The 19,636-nt window shown below is 36.1% G+C and overlaps 1 protein-coding gene across 2 annotated transcripts in view; it reads right to left on the bottom strand.

Annotated features, from left to right (window-relative positions):
- Window positions 1-3,642: 3,642 nt before the first annotated feature.
- Window positions 3,643-19,636, bottom strand: part of LOC144215249 (semaphorin-4B-like) — a 51,278-nt gene continuing 35,284 nt past the window's right edge. For both annotated transcript variants that reach the window (XM_077744101.1, XM_077744094.1), the window contains 13 exons: window positions 14,253-14,413; window positions 13,365-13,427; window positions 12,549-12,647; window positions 11,276-11,387; window positions 11,048-11,164; window positions 10,313-10,470; window positions 9,940-10,121; window positions 8,998-9,148; window positions 7,685-7,895; window positions 6,463-6,578; window positions 5,300-5,457; window positions 5,114-5,205; window positions 3,643-4,511 (listed from right to left, as the gene is read on the bottom strand). In XM_077744101.1, coding sequence (XP_077600227.1) covers window positions 3,742-4,511; window positions 5,114-5,205; window positions 5,300-5,457; window positions 6,463-6,578; window positions 7,685-7,895; window positions 8,998-9,148; window positions 9,940-10,121; window positions 10,313-10,470; window positions 11,048-11,164; window positions 11,276-11,387; window positions 12,549-12,647; window positions 13,365-13,427; window positions 14,253-14,413 — 2,390 coding nt within the window. In that variant the 3' untranslated portion in view covers window positions 3,643-3,741. The remainder of the gene's footprint in view (window positions 4,512-5,113; window positions 5,206-5,299; window positions 5,458-6,462; window positions 6,579-7,684; window positions 7,896-8,997; window positions 9,149-9,939; window positions 10,122-10,312; window positions 10,471-11,047; window positions 11,165-11,275; window positions 11,388-12,548; window positions 12,648-13,364; window positions 13,428-14,252; window positions 14,414-19,636) is intronic.

The raw sequence follows: 19,636 nt of genomic DNA, 5'->3' as shown, positions 1-19,636 counted from the left end.
TACTATGGTGGCCATTTTGTTTTTTGTAGTACTCCCCTCTACTAATGGCGTTATCAGTATGTGGGAAACTATCGTATAATACCGTGGTTAATTGTATTTAACATATGAAAATCAGCAAGTGGTTATTTTTTTGCTACAAATATTGAAAAAAAACAACCTGACGAGATAATTTATAGAATTCTAGAACATTATTCTCGTCTTTTGATTGCAGTCATGAAAAGGCATTCAAAAATGAAAATAGCCATGACTGGCTATGTCTTTTTTTTTAAACATATTGTGTAAAATACTCTTTACATCTCTCTTTCACTTAAAAATAAAAACATCTTTCAGTGTCCGTGCACAAGTAAAATGTCAAATAGTTTCTCGACAGTGGTGAAATGCTAAAAGTGTACATGAATAGAATGACCAAATAGAGTGTAAAAAAAACATAATAAAAATGTATACTATCCCTTTAAGAACATGGCAATACATCCATTTGGCCACGTGGAAATTTCTAGGCTGAGACTTAGATTGATTGTATTGGACTTTGGGGAATGGTGTCACCTGCATTTGGTAAATATTACAGTCATGGTTGGTGAGTATTGCAGTGCCATTGTTTCTTTTTTAAGGTGACGGTGATGCTATTATATTTGTGCTTACACACCAGGAGAGATCATTCCTAAACAACTTGCATAGAGTGCCTGTTGATACCTGAATAAGCTTTTAATCCCTCGTAATATTTGATGGAAAAAATATGGACAAAGTGATTTGTTAGCTCGCCATTTTCAGATTTAAAAGGGAGAGACAACAACACCGACATTTTATAGATGATATATGGGTTTAAATGTTATGTTTACTGTTTGAGAGATTTTTTAACGATATATCGACCCATTTATGAATTAATTTTTTTAAAGAATATCAGCCGGTATATAGCCAGTAGAAAAGGATAAGTTATGTTCATATTTTGATTTTTGCCTGACATGTGCCCAAAGTTATTGAAATAGCATAAAAAATTGTAAATGTGTTGCAAAAATTGGCTTTTTTAACCAATAATCAATGTAAAAAAATATGAAATATCATTAAGACTATTGAAAAGACGAACAATTTTGGATGTTGTTTGATTGGCTAAAATAGCAAATGGCATTATAAAACATTATGTAACAAAAAAATGAAATCCTGTTTTTCAACAATTTAAATAAGAATTTTTCCAGTGATAAACCGGTTTTACCATAAAAGATTCCATCTCGCTACCATACCATGAAAAGCAAAACAGGTATTTAACTTTTCAAGACTTTTCAAGACTTTTCAAGACTTTTCAAGACTTTTCAAGACTTTTCAAGACTTTTCAAGACTTTTCAAGACTTTTCAAGACTTTTCCGGACTTTTCAAGGCTATTTAACAGCATATTTTGTTGTGTGAAATCAAATCTGTTTTATAGTGATTTGAAGTATTTGTTTGGTTACCGTATTTTCAGGACTATAAGGTGCACTCAAAAGTCTTAAAATCTCTCCAAAATAACACAAGGCGCCTAATAATCCAGTGTACTTTATATATGGAAAATAAATGTGTCATTCATTAAGGGTGCGCCTTATAGTCGTGAAAACACGGTAATTTAAATTTATTACGGCAATATTTTAGCTCTAATAAATGAATATCGTTCTGGAAAAAATATATATAATTATTTCCGAGGTGTTGTCTCGCCCTTTAAACATATTTTAGCGATAGACCTCCAATTCACCTGAAGTCGGAGGGTTGGCAGCGAAGGATGGCTTTTAGTAAATAGTTTGTGAGTTGACCTTTGACCTTGCGACAGTACAGCAGATAAGTGCATAGCCTCAGTGAATGCTTCAAGCGTGAATGGCAGATCATAAAAATAAAGGATGAATTGTTTCATATGTGTGAAAAATGGGTAGAAAATCTCTCTTCAATGTGAAATGATTAAGGACGGACTGAGAGGTAACAATATATAGTCAACATGTGCTTTTGTTGGAATCCTCTTGGGCGTGGCAAGTATTTTTTGTAGGTTTTTTTTTTAATCAAGGAGTGTCTTTTTTTAATTATTTTTTTGTACTTCCTTAATTTTTTTCCTTGGCGGAGGTCCTGGTGCACAATTTACATTCCATTTTTTTTTTTTTTGTAGCTGTACGCCAAAGCACCAAAAATGTCTGAAGGCGGTCAGAATGCGCAAAAACAAAGTTCATAGACCACAAAAAAAGGACGGAAGCGTATTAATGCCACGCAAAAATAAGACTAATGTCATGTCTTTACATTATTGTAATGATTTTTTTGTCATTTTTGCATGATAGTATCGGGCAAAAAACTGAATGGTCAGGTTTTTATGTGATTATTTTGTGTGAAAACATGATCAATATCATGTAATCATGTGATAACTAAGCGGTAAAACCATCATTTTAATATAAAAAAGTAACTATTGAGTAAAAAAGATGGTGGTTATCATGTAAAAAAACATTTTTGGATGCTGGCGTCGGCTAAATTAATAATAATATTCAGGATTTACATGATAGTATCATAAAGACGTGATAATTGTCATGTGAATACATGATAATTATTATGTAAGTGTGATAACTATAATGTCAAAATGTGATAACCTATAAAACTGTAATTATCATTCAGCAAGATAAGTATCATAAAAAAATGTGAAAACCTGATTTTTATCATTTAAGACCGTGACTTTTGGCTATAATTATCACAATACTTGAAATGGTGAGTTTTATATGAAAATGTTATCGCTATAAAAAAAAATGTGTGACCGCTATTGTGTAAAAAAAACAACAACTAATTATTATCACAATACTGGAAATGGTCGCAGTATCACTTAATGGTCATTTGTAAAAATCATATTTTGACATAATACTATGATGTGAAAATATTCTAAACGTGACTTTTGCTTATAATTATCACTATACTCTGGTTAACATTTGACCTGACAGCATCATGTAAAAAAGTGATTTTATCCTGTTTTTTTTTATGGTAAAATGTAGTGAAAAAGTTCTAACTCTCACGTGAAAGAGCGTGACCGGACGTTTGGTCGCCGGCGTGTTTGGTCGCCGGTCAAATGGTGACAGAGAGTTTACTGTTGAAACCAGCTCTCAAAATTATGTTCATGAGAGTTTCATATCTAAGAGAGAGAGAGTTTAATGTCTAAGTACTGTTTAATATCTAAGTACTGTTTAATATCCAAGTCCTGTTTAATATCTAAGTACTGTTTAATATCTAAGTATGGTTTAATATCTAAGTACTGTTTAATATCCAAGCACTGTTTAATATCCAAGTACGGTTGAAAACAGTAGATATTTAGATATTAAACTCTCTTGAATATAATTTTGAGAACTGGTTTCAACAGTACGTAGATATTAAACCGTACTTAGATATTAAACAGAACTTAGATATTAAACAGTACTTAGATATTAAACAGTACTTAGTATTAAACAGTACTTAGATATTAAACAGTACTTAGATATTAAACAGTACTTAGACATTAAACTCTCTCTTCCTTAGATATTAAACTCTCTCTCATGACTATAATTTTGAGAGCTGGCTTCAACAGTAAGATCTCGGTCACCATCTGACCGGCGACCAAAAGTCCGGCGACCAAACGTCCGAGCACCGTGAAAGAGTGATACTGTACTTTTTTTTCTTTCATATATATATATATTGTGGCCTCAATACGTTTCCGCGGAAACAGGACAAAAGTGCAAAATGTGTTCAAACGTTTCCCCTCGTAGCTCCTCCTCCTGGTCTTTACACCACCGAGTCTTTAATCTCCGATCCCAGTCGTACTCTCGGTCGCGGACTGGCTGACGAGATCTCTACGCGGCTTTCCCTCGGATCCCGCCGCCTCCCGTCCGACTCCTTGCCGTCGTCCGGCGACGAGCACTCTCGCGTTGGCGTGGTCGCCGCCGTCCCACCCGCGTAGACGTCATGTAACGTCTGGTAGCCCTTGTGCTCGGCCACCGAAACAACCGGCGCGTTTCCGTTAAGCGGCAGGCTCTCAACGGATTTGGGCTTCCTCTGTTGCCCGTTAGGACGCTCGCCTTCTTTCAAAACCGCCTTGACGTGATCGCGGTTCCTATACACGGCGAACAAGGAGAAGACCAACAAGGAGAACGCCAGGAGTGCGCAGACCACGATGAGTTCGTTCCAGTAGGTCTTGGCGTCGATACGTGGCGAACCGGCCTCGCCGGGGACCAGGACGAAGCGGTCTCGTGAGGCCGGGGGAGAGCGGGTGGGGCCTCTCCGGGCGCCACCTTGCCTTTGGCGTCCAGACTCGGCTAGGACGCAGTAGTTGGCGAGGAGCTGGTGGAAACCCTCCTCCACCGACCAGCATTCGTAGGTAGCTCGGTGGTCCGCTTGGGCTACTACGACGAGACCCCCATCCGGGCCGGGGTAGTGAAAGTGAGCGGAATTTTCGCTGAATGCCCATGAGCGTTCGGCAAGGTTGGAGCGAGTTTGGCAGGGGAGGACTTGGAAGGTGTTGGCGGGGATGATGATGGTCTGGCAGGATGGTGTTCCTAAGGGAAGATGCATTTTTTATTTGGGTTGTTTTTTTAAATAGGTGGGGAAATGATGATTAAAAAACTGTTGGGGTTTGGATTTGGGTTGTTGATATTCTGGGAAGGGTGGGTTTGTTTTTGTCAGTTTTTTTAAATTTTTTATGAAAAGGAAGTTTGGTAAGTTTGAAATTGCTATTAATATTTTTAAAGAGTTTTTTTTGGGGGGGGAGGATAAATGAGGGGAAACACAAAAGGTGATGTAAAAAATGAATGATGTGGATTTTTGTTGTCAATGGCAGGTAAGGAATAAAAAATATAACTATTAATAAGATAATTCTGTTTTAAAAGAATAATAACTTCATAAAATAAAGTATATTTTTGTTTTGAACCTTTTCAGAGAGTAAACAATGGGAGTTGTCGTATTTTCTGGAGTATAAAGCACACTTTTTTTATAATTTGGCTGCGACTTTAAAACATTTTTTTCTTTATTCCAGTCAAAATGAATCCGTGTTGTTGACTTCTTATTTATGGATTGATTATTTTTTTTGTTCTTGTTGTTATTCATGCACTTCATGATGAAACTTTAAATCTCATAGTTGCAAAATGACAACAAAACTTACGTTCACGTGCAGACTTGGCAAAGCGTGCGTTGGCCACCGTTTTGTTGCAAATGGCCGAAGCGTCCGCGTTGTCCACATCCTGCTGAAGTACACTAAAAAACCATACACAATTTTTCCTGTTATTGTCATGCAAATGAAACATTTTGGTGGATTTTTTTTTTTTTTTTTAAACAGGAGGGCACGTACTTGGTGGACGTAGCTCGTCTAACATCCACGCACTGTCTTCCGTTCCAGGCGCAGTACGGGTCCCTGGAGAGGATACAATCCCCACAACTCTGGTAATTGGAGCAGTTAGCGAGTGGGACCTCCACCACTTGCGAGAAAGTGGAAACGTACAGAAGACCCTGCCAAAGAAAAGCCACACAAGCAAAGGGCATCATTTTCAATTCAAAATACAATAATTCACAGGCTTATATAAGAGAATATCTAAGAGAGAGAGTTGAATATCCAAGTACTGTTTAATATCCAAGTACTGTTTAATATCCAAGTACTGTTTAATATCTAAGTACTGTTTAATATCTAAGTACATTTGACCGGCGACCAAAAGACCAGCGACCAAAAGACCGGCGACCAAACGTCCGAGCACGCTAAATATAAGCATAAATATAATTATACATATTATATATAATTATAATTATACATTTCAAATGACAATAATTTATTATGAATACTATTTGGGTTGAAAAATGAATACTTTTTAGAGTTTAAACGTTTCTAGCCTGTTTGTAATATTAAAGGTAAAGTGACATTGTTAGTATTATTGTTTTCATTCAAATTAGACATTGACAAACAGGCTTTATTTTGTTAAACAATAAACATTTTTGCCATTTTTTTAAGCCGTTATTAAAATAATTCGTGGTACCAGCTCTAATTTGAATATGATGGGTTACTGTACTTGATGGACTATAAGTTGCATCTAAACATAAAGTATAAATTGCATTTTTCAGAGTGTAAAAAGTCAGCCAACCAATGAAAATAAATGACTTATGGCCCAGAAAATAGGATATTTTTGAACACAACCTTAATACAAGAGAATATGAAACTATATATGATTCCTGTTTAAATTTCCCTTTGCTCAATTGACCTGTACAGGTCATATGAATTTACGACACTACAAATATCTCCTATTTTTTTCTGTCTGAGTTGTATGCGAAGGCAGCCGACTCCAGCTGTTGCACGCACAGCTGTTTACGCTTCCTCCCCCCGAGAGAGCGGCGGCGGCGGCGCGTATAATGGGCTGACGGAACACCAGGTCTCTTTTCGTCTCCCGCCCGTCACGCTTGGTGGAGCAGCCAAAATGCCGTTTAATGCCTTCGTCGCGCTTGTTACGGCGCCCCCGCGAGCGTTACCTTTTCCGCGTCCAGTTCCATGTGCTGCACCGGCTGCGAATCACGGAAGAGGACCAGCTCCTCGATGATGCGCATCTTATTTTTCACGCTCATGGCTTTATGGAGTCGGCCGTCATCTAAGAAAAGAAATGTGAAATCTATATTTTATAATGTACACATTGTATATATTTAACAATAATTATCCTGAATGTTGAAATGAAGCTGGAGAACAGTTAGCAGAACCCAAAACTGATGACACTTTTTTCCTATTACGTCATATTTATATGACTCACTTTTTTAAAGAAGATAAACACTGCTTGTTTTAAACCAATGTTCAAATAATGACACAAGGTTAAATACGAGCGCAACAAGTGTGACTGCATGTTTATTTAACACATTCCCATACATATACATGTATTTATTTACATGTATATATATCTATATATGTACATGTATATATATCTATATATGTGTGTGTATATATATATATATATATATATATACACACACATACATACATCTACATTTTTATTTGTTCTAATTCGCCATCTATTAAGAATGTAACGAATAACTAGTGCTTTAATAATAATAAAATGTGTATATTATTACAAAAATGTGTTTAATAGTACTAAAAATATGTTTTATAGTACAAAAATGTGTTTAATAGTACAAAAATGTGTTTAATAGTACAAAAATGTGTTTAATAGTACAAAAATGTGTCTAATAGTACCAAAATGTGTCTAATAGTACCAAAATGTGTTTAATAGTACCAAAATGTGTTTAATAGTACTAAAACGTGTTTAATAGTACAAAAACGTGTTTAATAGTACAAAAATGTGTTTAATAGTACAAAAATGTGTTTAATAGTACAAAAATGTGTTTAATAGTACCAAAATGTGTTTAATAGTACCAAAATATGTTTAATAGTACCAAAATATGTTTAATAGTACTAAAATGTTTTTAATAGTACCAAAATGTGTTTATTAGTAAAATTTGCCTCGCATCTCAAGATAAATATCTGCCCGAAATTTTACTCGTGTCTCAAATTACTCTTATGTCGAGGCACTCGTATGTCGAGGTACCACTGTATCTATCTACACTTTTTTTAAACTTATTTTTTATATTGGTTGCCTAGTGTCAATCATTTGAGAAGCTCTACAGCAATAATTCAAGCTTTTAACAGTACGTTGATGAAGAATGTGTGTGTGTGTGTGTGTGTGTGTGTGTGTGTGGGGGGGGGTACCTGTCCCAATGAAGAGTACGTGGTAGGCCTTGCCCCCCGCCACCACTTGATGGACGGCGATCTGCGTGTAGCGAGCGTGGCGTTTCAGGAGCAGTGGCTGACTGCGGAGAACGTTGTCCATGAGGAAGTGGTCTTTCACAAAATTCAGAACCTTGTCGGGCATGTGCAGCGAGGACTGGACGCCTTGTTTGCGGGCCGCATTGGTGATACACTATGGTGGAAAAGTAATATATCTTCATATTAGTGCTGTACCATGATTTAAAACTCAAAACCACTATTCACAATAAATACTGGATAATTAGTTATTGTTACATTTAAGCAGAAATATCATTCTGCTTCTGTTTACACTCTTTTATCCATTTAATATTTATAGTAGACCAGTTTAATGCCTGTTAAAAAATAAAGTGCAAAATAACTCAAAATAGATTCATTGTATTGAATTAAATAAATACATAGGCTATATAAGACATTAAAAAGTACACAATAAAATATCGAAGAAAAAAAATCGTGATAATCCATGACTTTATATTGTCTTATTTAGGAAAATTTTGACTTATGCGAAGGAAAGTTGCACACAAGAAACAAAAGTTGTTTTACTCGTAAGTGGGAAAAAACAACATGTGATCAAAACAAAAGTGACAAATTGTAAGCATGCCACACCTGTTTATTTTTAACCTGACGTCTTTGAGGAAGCAAACATAATTAATACGCATGATAATGGCTTTAGGATGAATAAAAAGGGGCGTGACCCACCTAGTTTGAGCTATTATGTTCCTATTAAAGGATGCAATTACATTAATAATAATCATAAGTGAAAGTAAGTGATACAGGAGTCACTGATATTGAACAGAAATTTAAAAAATATTTATTTTCTTAATTCAAGAGCACTACAAAACTAAAAGTTGCTGAAAATCTACAAATATGTTTTAATTTTTTAAATTTAAACAATGTTTGAGGGTGTTAGATTTATGTCACGATTCCATAAGCGTAATGTAAAATGTACAAAAAATGTGCTTGAATCTGACCCAAAAAAAAGTTTTCTATGTACAAATTGTGTTTTTGATATATATATTCATAATCATCTTGTCCTTATTTCGCTTTTCTCACACGCAGTTTTATTTAGATTTATTTTAAATTCAAAGTCCGCCACTATTCTCAACTAATCAGGAGTCAAATTCTGATTGGGTGCTAAGTGTCTAATCATTTTACATACATTTTTTCATATGACCCTAATGTAATTGTGGCATGGTTCAAAACGCCAAACAGATTACTGCGAGTATGCTGTACACCAGTTAGCCAGCAGGGGGACTCACCGCTCCAGGCCGTGGTTCTGGGACTGGATGGTTGTACGTGTACCACTGTTGGGTTTCTCTGTTGACCTCCCGGTAGCGTCCGCTGAAAGCTTTTTCCACCTGCTCCATGGTGAAGGAACACACGGCGGATGTCCCCGAGGCGCCATTGTACCTGTCCACAAACGCCATGAATTACTCAATTTGGGTCGCGGGCCACATTCTTGTTGTCAATGTCAGGCAGTGAGGCCATTTTGTGTCACTTTTTTGCTATTTTAAGATACTTAGTGTAAACATTCGATGATTTCCTATTGATTTGGGGGGCATTTCCGAGCTAGTTCTTGTTTTTTCGTCACTTTTCTGCTGATTTCTGGCCAGTTTCAGGTGACCTAATGTTGCTTTTGGGGTCTTTTAAGATTCCTCATTAACTGAACGAATATAATTTATGGGTAGGAAATTGAGCAAAGTGCAATAGTGCATGCACTCCATCACAGAAATCACAAAATTCAAGTATAAAAAATAGTAATAATCCAACAGATTTCAAGACCAATCTTCCTTCTAAGCAGCGCTTCTCTGCGCAGCAGCAATCATATGGCGCGCAGTAAATAAAATCCAAACTTTTTTTAATGTATTTTTACCCCTTTCCCCATGATGGCGCTGTTTACGTGGCAGCCAGTGGCAGTAGCTCTGTCCACTCTTATGTTTTTTGTGTTTTACAGCATGTTTTACATGAAAAATTAGAGAAAACATTGACATTGCTTATGGCAGATGTGATACTGGTCGAGCAATGATGATGTCACTCACACTGGTACTCAGTGCGCTCAGGGACGTTGTCTTTCTGCCCAAACCAATGAAAAATTAAAGGGAACATTGCTCAAGCCCCAATAGAATGGCGAAAAACCCTATTATAATCCCCAATGGTTTTCAATCAGTTCATTATAGTCGTACATTAAATAAACGTCTTACCACTGCGACGTGAAGACACCGTAAAATACAGTTTTCTTCCAGTTATGCGGACTAGGAGTCAGTACGAACATATCCTGGATGATGTTGAAGGGAAAGCCATCATCGGGCAATGAGCACAAGAGTTGCGCCTTGAGGAAGGTGGTCCACTTTTTCTGGAGGACCCTCTCCCCTCCCAGGTCTCCCTAAAACACAAAGTTCAAACATCTTTCATTCCAATTAAAGTGTCAGTGGATGATCTATAGTTTAGGGACCCACAATCTTCCTAAATACCCCCCTGCCTGATAAGATGGCTGTCTGGGAGACCCCTCCCCTTGTCACCCGTTGGGGAAAAAAGGCCCTTTATTTTTGTGAATTGCCTTGGAGCGTAACTCACCTTACACACGCGAGCGATACGTGACACCACCGTGTTGTCAAAGAAATCAAACTCCTTTCCCGCCTCACTGAAGAAGAAGTAAATCTTATCATCGTCGCCCACCGGGTTGCCCTCGGGCAGGCTTTCCTGGATGTAGGCGGAGCCTACGAAGGCCGGATCTGAAAACAAAACAAAATATTATTCTCAAAAGGGGCTAATTATAAACTTAATTGAGCTATTTTTTATTGATATCATGTCTAGGGTGCTATACAGTATTTTTCTGTATAAAAAAGAACAAGTGGTTAGAGCATAGGTGTCAATGTGGCGGCCCGGGGGCCAAATCTGGCCCGCCGCATCATTTTGTGCGGCCCGATAAAGTAAATCATGAGTGGTGACTTTCTGATTCAGGATCAATTTCAAAGGATTATATTATTATTACATTACCTGATTTTCCCCTTTTTAGAATCAATCATTGCAATTTTTTAATAAATTTTTTAACTTTTTAGTTTTAGTTCAAAAAGCATTTTGTAAAATCTAAAAATAAATATGTAGATATTTCCCATTTCCACTTTAATATTTAACATACTTTAAAAAAATACTTAGCATGATTAAACTACATTTACCATTACTAAGAAAAAAAAGCTCAAATAAATATTGCACCCCCCGCAAGCCTTGTAAGGATAGGCGGTCCCAAAAATGAATTAGAAAAATCTGAAAAATATCCTAAAAAGCATAAATAGGAATCCCTCCTCCCACCTTGAAGCCAGTTGAGAGAATTTTCCGTTTTGAGAGCGCTTCCTTGGCTGAGACTCTTGTAAATGATGGGCTCATTTCCCTGGAAATTGCTGACGGTGCCGGCGTACAACTCGCCATCTGCACAGCACAAAACCAGAAACAGGAGCGCCTGAAAAAACATCTGTCTTGCGGCTGGATAAATCTTCGGGCGAATCCTTTCAAAAGTAAAACAAAACCCTTTTTCCTCACCAGCCATAATTGCAGTGGACTTATACTCCGGGTTATAAGGACAACGACTTCGTCCATCCTCGGTTACAATCTGTCCGGAGTCATCTGTGACCAGTGAAAAGTTGGCGGTGTTCTGGAAACGACACACGAAAATATAATCAAATAGTTGCCGTTTACAGTGTTCCCTCGGTTATCGCGGTTAATGGGGACCGGGACCCCCCCGCGCAATAAGTGCATTTCCGCAAAGTAGGCGTGCCCCTTTTAAAAATGCTTAAAGAAACGTATAACACGTGCACAAAAGCAGCACCAAGCAAAAACATCATAGTAGTCCGGATGGAGGATCTTCTGCAGTTTTTTTGCATGTAAGAAACATCGTTATTGGGAGTTGTGAACATTGTTTTTTTTGAAGATGCGCCTGTAAACAGCCATGACGTCATCAATCCGATTCCTCAACTCTCACCAAGTTATTGACCATTTCTTTGCCGTTTTTTTTATGCAATTACTAATTCTTATTGAATAGTTTGTTTCCACCTCTTGTAAAATGATGTAATTCATAATTTTTAACTTAATATCTTTAAATTTGTTATTATTTTTTTTCTTGAAAAAAATCTGCAAAGCTCTGAGTCCGCGATAGCTGAAGCGCGAAGTAGCGAGGGAACACTGTAAAGCGCAATGGTTATTACTATGTCATTTTTAATAGAATACAATTGTGTGAATCGTTAAGGGCGCTTGATACATTCCAAGGCCTTACTTCATGTAATAATAGTGTGTCTCTTTAATATTATTTGGTCTTTTCAAAATCTATTTGTACTATTATTTAACTCCAGAAGGTAGAGCCTGCCCCCTAGTGGCCAGTGAAATACTCTTACAACTGCGACTTGCCTTATTTACAACGCACGACTGTTTATTTCTTATTTTTTATGTTTTTGACGCATGTTCCTTTCTGGTATCTTCTCATTTTAGTTAACGATATAATTGTGATGCCACGGATGGAAAACTCCTCAGTGAGTTGTCCCGTTGTCTCTGAACTCTCACCATGTTATTGACCATTTCTTTGCCCTTTTTTTGATGCAATTACTACTTCTTATTGAATATTTTGTTTCCACCTCTTGTAAAATGATGTAATTTATAATTTTAACTTAATATCTTTAAATTTTTTATTTTTTTTTCCTAAAAAATAATCCGCGAAGCTCTGAGTCCGCAATAGCTGAAGCGCGAAGTAGCGAGGGAACACTGTATATATATATTTTTTGTATTGAGGATCATTTTGCAGGAAAACCTGCTTAAAACTCACAATGTAAGCACAAGTGGGGCTAAAGGCGTATGTTCCACATGCATATAGATGACTGGCGTTCACTGGAAGTAAGATCTTGATATAGTTGAAGCAATCCGTCTGGAAAAAAAGCAGCCAAATTTTGAATGAATACAGTCCTCAATTATCCCACAAAAGGCCACACAGAACCCCCATAACATCCCATAACACATTTTCCAGCACATGAATGATTCATTGGCGTTATTTAACAAAGTTCAAGGAGGCTAGTTAATATTGTGCAGATGGTGGATTAAAAAAAAAAAACAACAACAATAGATCAAAGCTAATAGTTTGTGTTTTATAAAAAAAAAAAATCAAATGCTGGGCCTAATTATAAAACGGGGATGCTAATCCGTGCTAATGTTAGCATTTTCTTAAGAGCAGATGCTAGTATTTAGGAAATTGTTATTACTACTCAAAGAATAACTTGTGTAAATAAGTATAGGATGAAAATAGATTATTTTAGTGGCAAATCCTGCAATTCTACCCAAAAAAAACATTCTTGCCAATGTATATATATATACAGGGTGTCTAAAAAAAAAGTACTCACATTTAGAATGACCAGAAAGCCTTTAGTGAGTACATTTTATTCTAAAAGTGAGTACATTTTTTGAGACACCCATATATTTCATGCAACACACTTGTTTATTTATTTATTACCTAATTATTTATGTGTAAAATGTATTTTTCTGTGTCTGTATTCTCACCCTCTTGCTATTGTGACAGTATAATTTCCCAAATACAGGCAGAATAAAGTTATCTAATCTAATCTGATGAAGTTAGTGTTGAGTAACTCACTTGCAAGTCTTTTCCTTTGAAACTGCACTCGCCTCGCTTTTTGTCTGGAGTCGTCCACGTGAGCTGGAAAGAAAAAAAACATGACTCACTGGCTGCCATTGACAGATATAGAGGTCTGGGACAGTTCGACAGAAGTGCCAAGACACTCACAGTGGGCATATACAGTACGTAATCCATTAATTTGAGATCGAGCGGGCCGGACCAGTAAACTCATTGCAAAATTACATAGAACTAACAATAAGCTCACTTTTCCTTTGTATTAGTCACTAATACTAATAATTAGTGCAAAGAATGAGTACATTATCAAAATGTTTATTAAAAGAATTTTCCTTTTACATTATGAACAATATATTATGAACAAGAGAATAACATAAGAACATAAAGAAATGTCAATTCATGTTGTTTGCACGTACTGAAACACTGCGCCCCTAGCGGATAATACAAGAACTACAAATTTTAAAGAAAAATCATATTTTTTTTATAAAATGCAGCTTTCTTCCTCCCCGGGCCGTACCAAACCACCAAACGGGCCGGATCCGGCCCGCGGGCCGCATGTTTGACACCCCCGGTGTAGACCATTGAGACCGCAACAATTAACAAATCATTTGAGACCGCAATAATTAACAAATCATATATCAAGTAGGGTTACCTCTATTAAAAATAAATAAATAAATATTTTTTTAAGATCTTCAGTGCTGAGTCCTAGTAGCAAGAGTGCTATTTTCACATTTTTATGAACTTTAAATTTTTTTTTTAAATACTTAATAGCAATAGCAGAAAAAAATCGCATTGTAGTGAATTCATGATAATCGGGGGATTACTGTATGTGTAGTATTTGCACAATATGGGATATGGTAATGAGTACATGGTTCAAAAAACTAAACTTACGTTTCGTTGCATCTTGGCGGCGCCGATATCCGAAATGTTGAGAGCAAAGAGAATCTCGCGAGCGCCGACGTACAATGTGTCGTCTTCTCTGTTGAGCAGGAGTGACGTGAAATTGAGGGCGCCTTGCGACGAGAAACGTCTGCACGTTCGTTCGCCTGCATCTGTAGACCATCAAAAGTACGTTATAGGTGATTAGACCCAAAAAATATATATATCAATACATACCGATAAAGCCACGTCGACTCTATTAATCCAAGCCACAAAAAAAGTCAATTATTAGTCAGCCTCTCTTATGATGATGTTAAGCATGTGCAAATTTCCAGTAAGGAAAATGTTTACTGTATTTGAACTTCCTTGAACTTCATATGACGTCATGGAGAAGAAGTTATTTTAGAAATAAAGTGACCTTAAAGACATTTTCATGTGTTTGAGAACTATTTTATACTTTTTTTCTTCATTTTTTCCATCTTGAAGGACATTTTCCTTACCCCATTCATTACCAAAAATATATTTTATGATGTACAACTGCTTATAAATATAGAAGAAGCTTTTTTTTCCTGGTAAAAGATGGTAAATATCATGTTTTTGAAAGTTTGACGTTGATTTAGTCATAGAAAACTACATTCTAAACTTTAAAGAGTCTGGTAACATCATGTTTGGTACTTAATGAGTTGATTACATGCCAAGATAAATAAAAAAAATAAAAAAATTGGTTGTCTTTTACTAAAGTGTAATACTGTACACAATAAGTGTCAAACTCAAAGAAACACCAATAAAAAACCAGGAAAGTCGATATAATTTTTCACAATTTTTATGTATTTCTAGTCAATTTATACTCAAAAGAAGGGAATTAAATGACCGTATTTTCCACACTATAATGCGCACCATCAACAAATGACCAACCTTTAAGTTAGTTTCCTATATAAGGCGCACAATAATAAACCCATATTGATTCACATATAAGCCACATTAGATGCAAAATGGTGTGTTTAGGGGTGGACAAAAAAATAAAAATAATAAAAATATGGGGAAAAAAAACTAAAACAAATGTGTGAAAAAAACCAAAACAAATGTGTAAAAAAAACAAAAACAAATGTGTAAAAAAACAAAAACACGTGTAAAAAAAAACAAAAACAAATGTGAAAAAAAACAAATACAAGATCTTGAGAAAAAGTATTTGTTGTTGTTGCGCCTTATAGTGCAGAAAATACGGTAGTTCAAAGCAGGTGTTTTTTCACAATGTAGGTACAAAAGGGTGAGCAACTCCCGGGGAAAGAGATAACACGTAAATTATAGTCCATCGCCACGGAAACCTTATCGCAGTTCCCTAAAAGCTGAAGAGGCTCCACTCATAGGCACGTAAATGCAGTTCCGCTAACGCTAAGCGATAGCGCTGACAACAATGGAGGGGCCGCTAATTGAGGATGGTGAAAGAAAAGGTCTTGTAGTCTCCCATTTATTGTGTCTGGAAACAAATGATGAGCCTGTGTGGACACACTGGTCAATATATTTGTCTTTTGAGGGCTCATTAAGTACTTAATGGGATTCTAACACAGTACTCAACATTTAAACAAGTGACAGCTCCATAAAATCAGTTGAGACAAAAGTACCGTATTTTCATGACTATAAGGCGCACTTAAAAGTCTTAAATTTTCTCCAAAATAGACAGTGCGCCTTATAATCCAGTGCACCTTATATACGGAAAAAAATAGAAAGCGAAAAACCACCACTGTCGGATATTAAAAAAACAAAAACGCCTGAACTGAAACAATACTGTTAAATATGCAGATGCCATCTTAGTTTACAACTTCTTCCATCATATAGCTCCTCCCCCAATGCAAGATTTCATACAAAAAAAATCCAAAACATCAACAATGGCTGGCTCTAGAGGTGACTGTGTAGTGAATGAGTGCTTCATACCTGGAAGTCAATAGCAATGACCGTATTTTCATGACTATAAGGCGCACTTAAAAGTCTTACATTTTCTCCTAAATAGACAGTGCGCCTTATAATACAGTGCGTCTTATATATGGAAAAAAAAGTCATTCATTGAGGGTGCGCCTTATAATGCAGTGCGCCTTATAGTCGTGAAAATACGGTAGAGCTTTTTGTCTTGTATTTACAGAAGACTAAAGGTCACATGCTCAAAAAGAAACGAGCTGATTGGCCGAGAGGAGATAGCCAAACAGTCCTTATCAAATATAGCAAGTTAAACATAAGCTAACAAGTTGTTGACAGTTTGGCACTTGAACTGGCCCTAACCTTTCTTCTCAAGTCCTCTGGGATGGACTTCCTTGAAAATATACATCCCATAAATGATGTCGCAAGCAAAGAATGGACAGGCAATGGCACTTGAGAGGGTCTTTTTTTTTTTTTTTTACAGCTTCCAGAACAGTAAAAATAGAATAACCCCATAAGTCAAGCAAATAGTACATAGTAGGGTTGTGAGAATATATCAAAATGGTGATATATCGTAATATTTTTGTCCCAAAAGGCGGTTGGAATGATTGCATTCCGATTCTCTTAAGGGACAGGTGTCAAAGTGGCGGCCCCGGGGCCAAATTTGGCCCGCCACATCATTTTGTGCGGCCCGAGAAAGTAAATAATGACTGCCGATTTTCTGTTTTAGGATTAAAAATTAAAAATAAAAAAGCATTTCATCTAAAAAATAAATATATAAAATATTTTCTGTTTTCCATTTTAATATTGAACATAAGTTTTAAAAGATTTGTTCCCAAATTAAGGAATAAAAAAACAAATAGGCATTGTTCTAGATCTATGAAAAAAAATGAAGATTTAGGGTTTTTGATCTAGTTCCAATTATTATCATCATTTTGTAAAATCTAAAAATATATCTAAAAAAAAAGCTAAAATAAACATTGTTCATAAATCATGAGTGCCGACTTTCTGTTTTAGGATCAAATTAAAATGTAAAGTATAGATGTATATTATATTTCCTGGTCATTTTTAATCCATTTTTTCTGTTTTTAGTTCAAAAATCATTTTGTAAAATCTAAAAATATATCTGAAAAAAAGCTAAAATAAACATTGTTTTAGATCTATAAAAAATTGAATATTCAGGGCTTTTAATCCAGTTCTTTTAATCCATTTATAAAAAAAAAATCTAAATATTATATCTAAAATGGTCCGGCCCACATAAAACTGAGTTGACCTTAACGCGGCCCACGAACCAAGTCTGACACCCTTGCCCTAATAGTTGTGTTCTTACTGCAAAACAGAAAATAACCAACAAATAGTAAATCTTACTTTTCCAACATCTGATGATTATAAAAATATTTCCTAGTATGAATTTCCATTGACAACCATCTCAAATTAGCATCTTATACAAAGTCACTTTCCTGAAGTCCCCCCCCCCCCCTTCCGCCAATATGTTTTCCTACTAACAAAATTACCCCCACTAACAGACCCCGCCCCCCCTTTAACAGGCACCATAAATTTCCCAGTGGCGTGACCTTCTCACTTTGTAGTTTTGATGCATCCCAGACGCTCTAACAGCTCAGCTTTCCTTTCTTCTGTTTTGTGTCTTACCATCACCAGATTTTAAAAAAAAAACCTCCACCTGTGACCTATTGACCTCATTTTCAGCACATATGACATCACTCGTTCCCACGTTTTTTTCACGCCAACTCATCTTTCCCGCAATGTGTTGATTCATAAGTAAACCTAAGAATATGATAGTAGGCATACATATGATATTCTACCTAATATTAGCACATGCTATGCTACCTAACTATAACTATCTTTGCAAAACAATGGGTTCAAATCCAGGTCGGTCCTCCTATGTGGAGTTTGCATATTCTCCCCAGGGCTGCGTGGGTTTTCTCCAGGTATTCCAGTTTCCTCCTACATTCCAAAGGCATGCATGGTAGGCTGATTGGACACTCTAAATGGCGCCTAGGTCACAGGTGTCAAAGTGGCGGCCCGGGGGCCAAATCTGGGCCGCCGAAGGATTTTGTGCGGCCCGGGAAAGTAAATGATGAGTGCCGACTTTCTGTTTTAGTATCAAATTAAAATGAAGAGTATAGATGTATATTAAATTTCCTGATTTTCCCCCTTTTAAATCAATAATTGTCATTTTTTAATCATTTTTTTGTGTTTTTAATTCAAGAATCATTTAGTAAAATCTAAAAATATATTTTAAAAAAGCTAAAATAAACATTGTTTTAAATCTATAAAAAATGACATATTCAGGGCTTTTAATCCAGTTCTTTTAATCCATTTGTATAAAAAAAATCTAAATATTATATCTAAAATGGTCCACACGAGTCTGACACCATTGCTCTAACCCGATATATTAATGATTAATTCACGTATGTCTGCCCTCGGGTCATAATTTTACACAAACAATTATTATTATTCTTGGCTAATATGTGTATAGTACTTGTAATGATCCGTTTCTAAGGGGTTAGCTACACCATGTAGTGACATTTAAATGTGTTAATGTGTTTTAGCTCGTCAAAGAATCAACACCTCGGTTCCCGGCATGATTTTTTTTCCCATGAAAAAGGCTGAAATGTGCTGCTGAGGAAGCAAACAAGGGCCGACCTCGGATGGAGCGCAATAATGGAAAGCAGCTGCTCGCTCTGGCGGAACTCGCCGTGACCCTTCTTTGCCCGCCTGTGAGCACGGCGAGAATGTACATCGGGTGATGACCTGCGTCTAACGGTAGTGCCACGATGGTATGGACGTGCGTTAGTAAAAAAGGCAAATTGTTGATTGCATATGTGAAACGCCATCTTCTGAATGTGCGTAATGTGGGATTAATGGTGTGCAAAGATATCATAAAATTTTGACAAAAAAAAATGTTATCTTAACATAGATATCATTAGATTAGTATCACGTGGCTCGATTTTTCATGAAAAAACTGCGAATGTAGTTTTGATGCGTAAAAACTGACTATTTTTAACAATGTCCAACTATTGGACATTTAAAAAAAATACAAGAAATTACTGTAATTGTTTTCTATTGTCATGAATAGACATTAGAGACCTTTTGAAAAGACATTTTAACCCCTTAAGTTGCCATTGAAATGTTTCAAAATGAGACTTTTACACAGTAATTGTTTAAGAAAAGGATATTTTAAAATCCATTAAAGTAAAATTTAGCTTCAACCCAAAATAAAACATTCATATGACTAAATTTGCCATCAATCTTACAATTTAAAATACATTTTTTTAAATAAGTCATTTTTTTGGCTTGACAACTTTTATAGTAATATTTTGATGTACTGTTACTATCTGTCCAAAAAACTGTGTACTATTTGTATATTTCCACAAGTTTTACAAAGCTGTCTCACCTGAACTGAATTTCTCAGAGGTTGTAAGAACAATATGGAAATTGATATTAAAGTGGCAAACCAATAA

The sequence above is a fragment of the Stigmatopora nigra genome, chromosome 2, assembly GCF_051989575.1.
Source record: "Stigmatopora nigra isolate UIUO_SnigA chromosome 2, RoL_Snig_1.1, whole genome shotgun sequence".
NCBI classification, from domain to species: Eukaryota; Metazoa; Chordata; class Actinopteri; order Syngnathiformes; family Syngnathidae; genus Stigmatopora; species Stigmatopora nigra.
The sequence above is the reverse complement of the archived record's forward strand: the minus strand, read 5'-3'. Positions and strand labels throughout refer to the sequence as shown.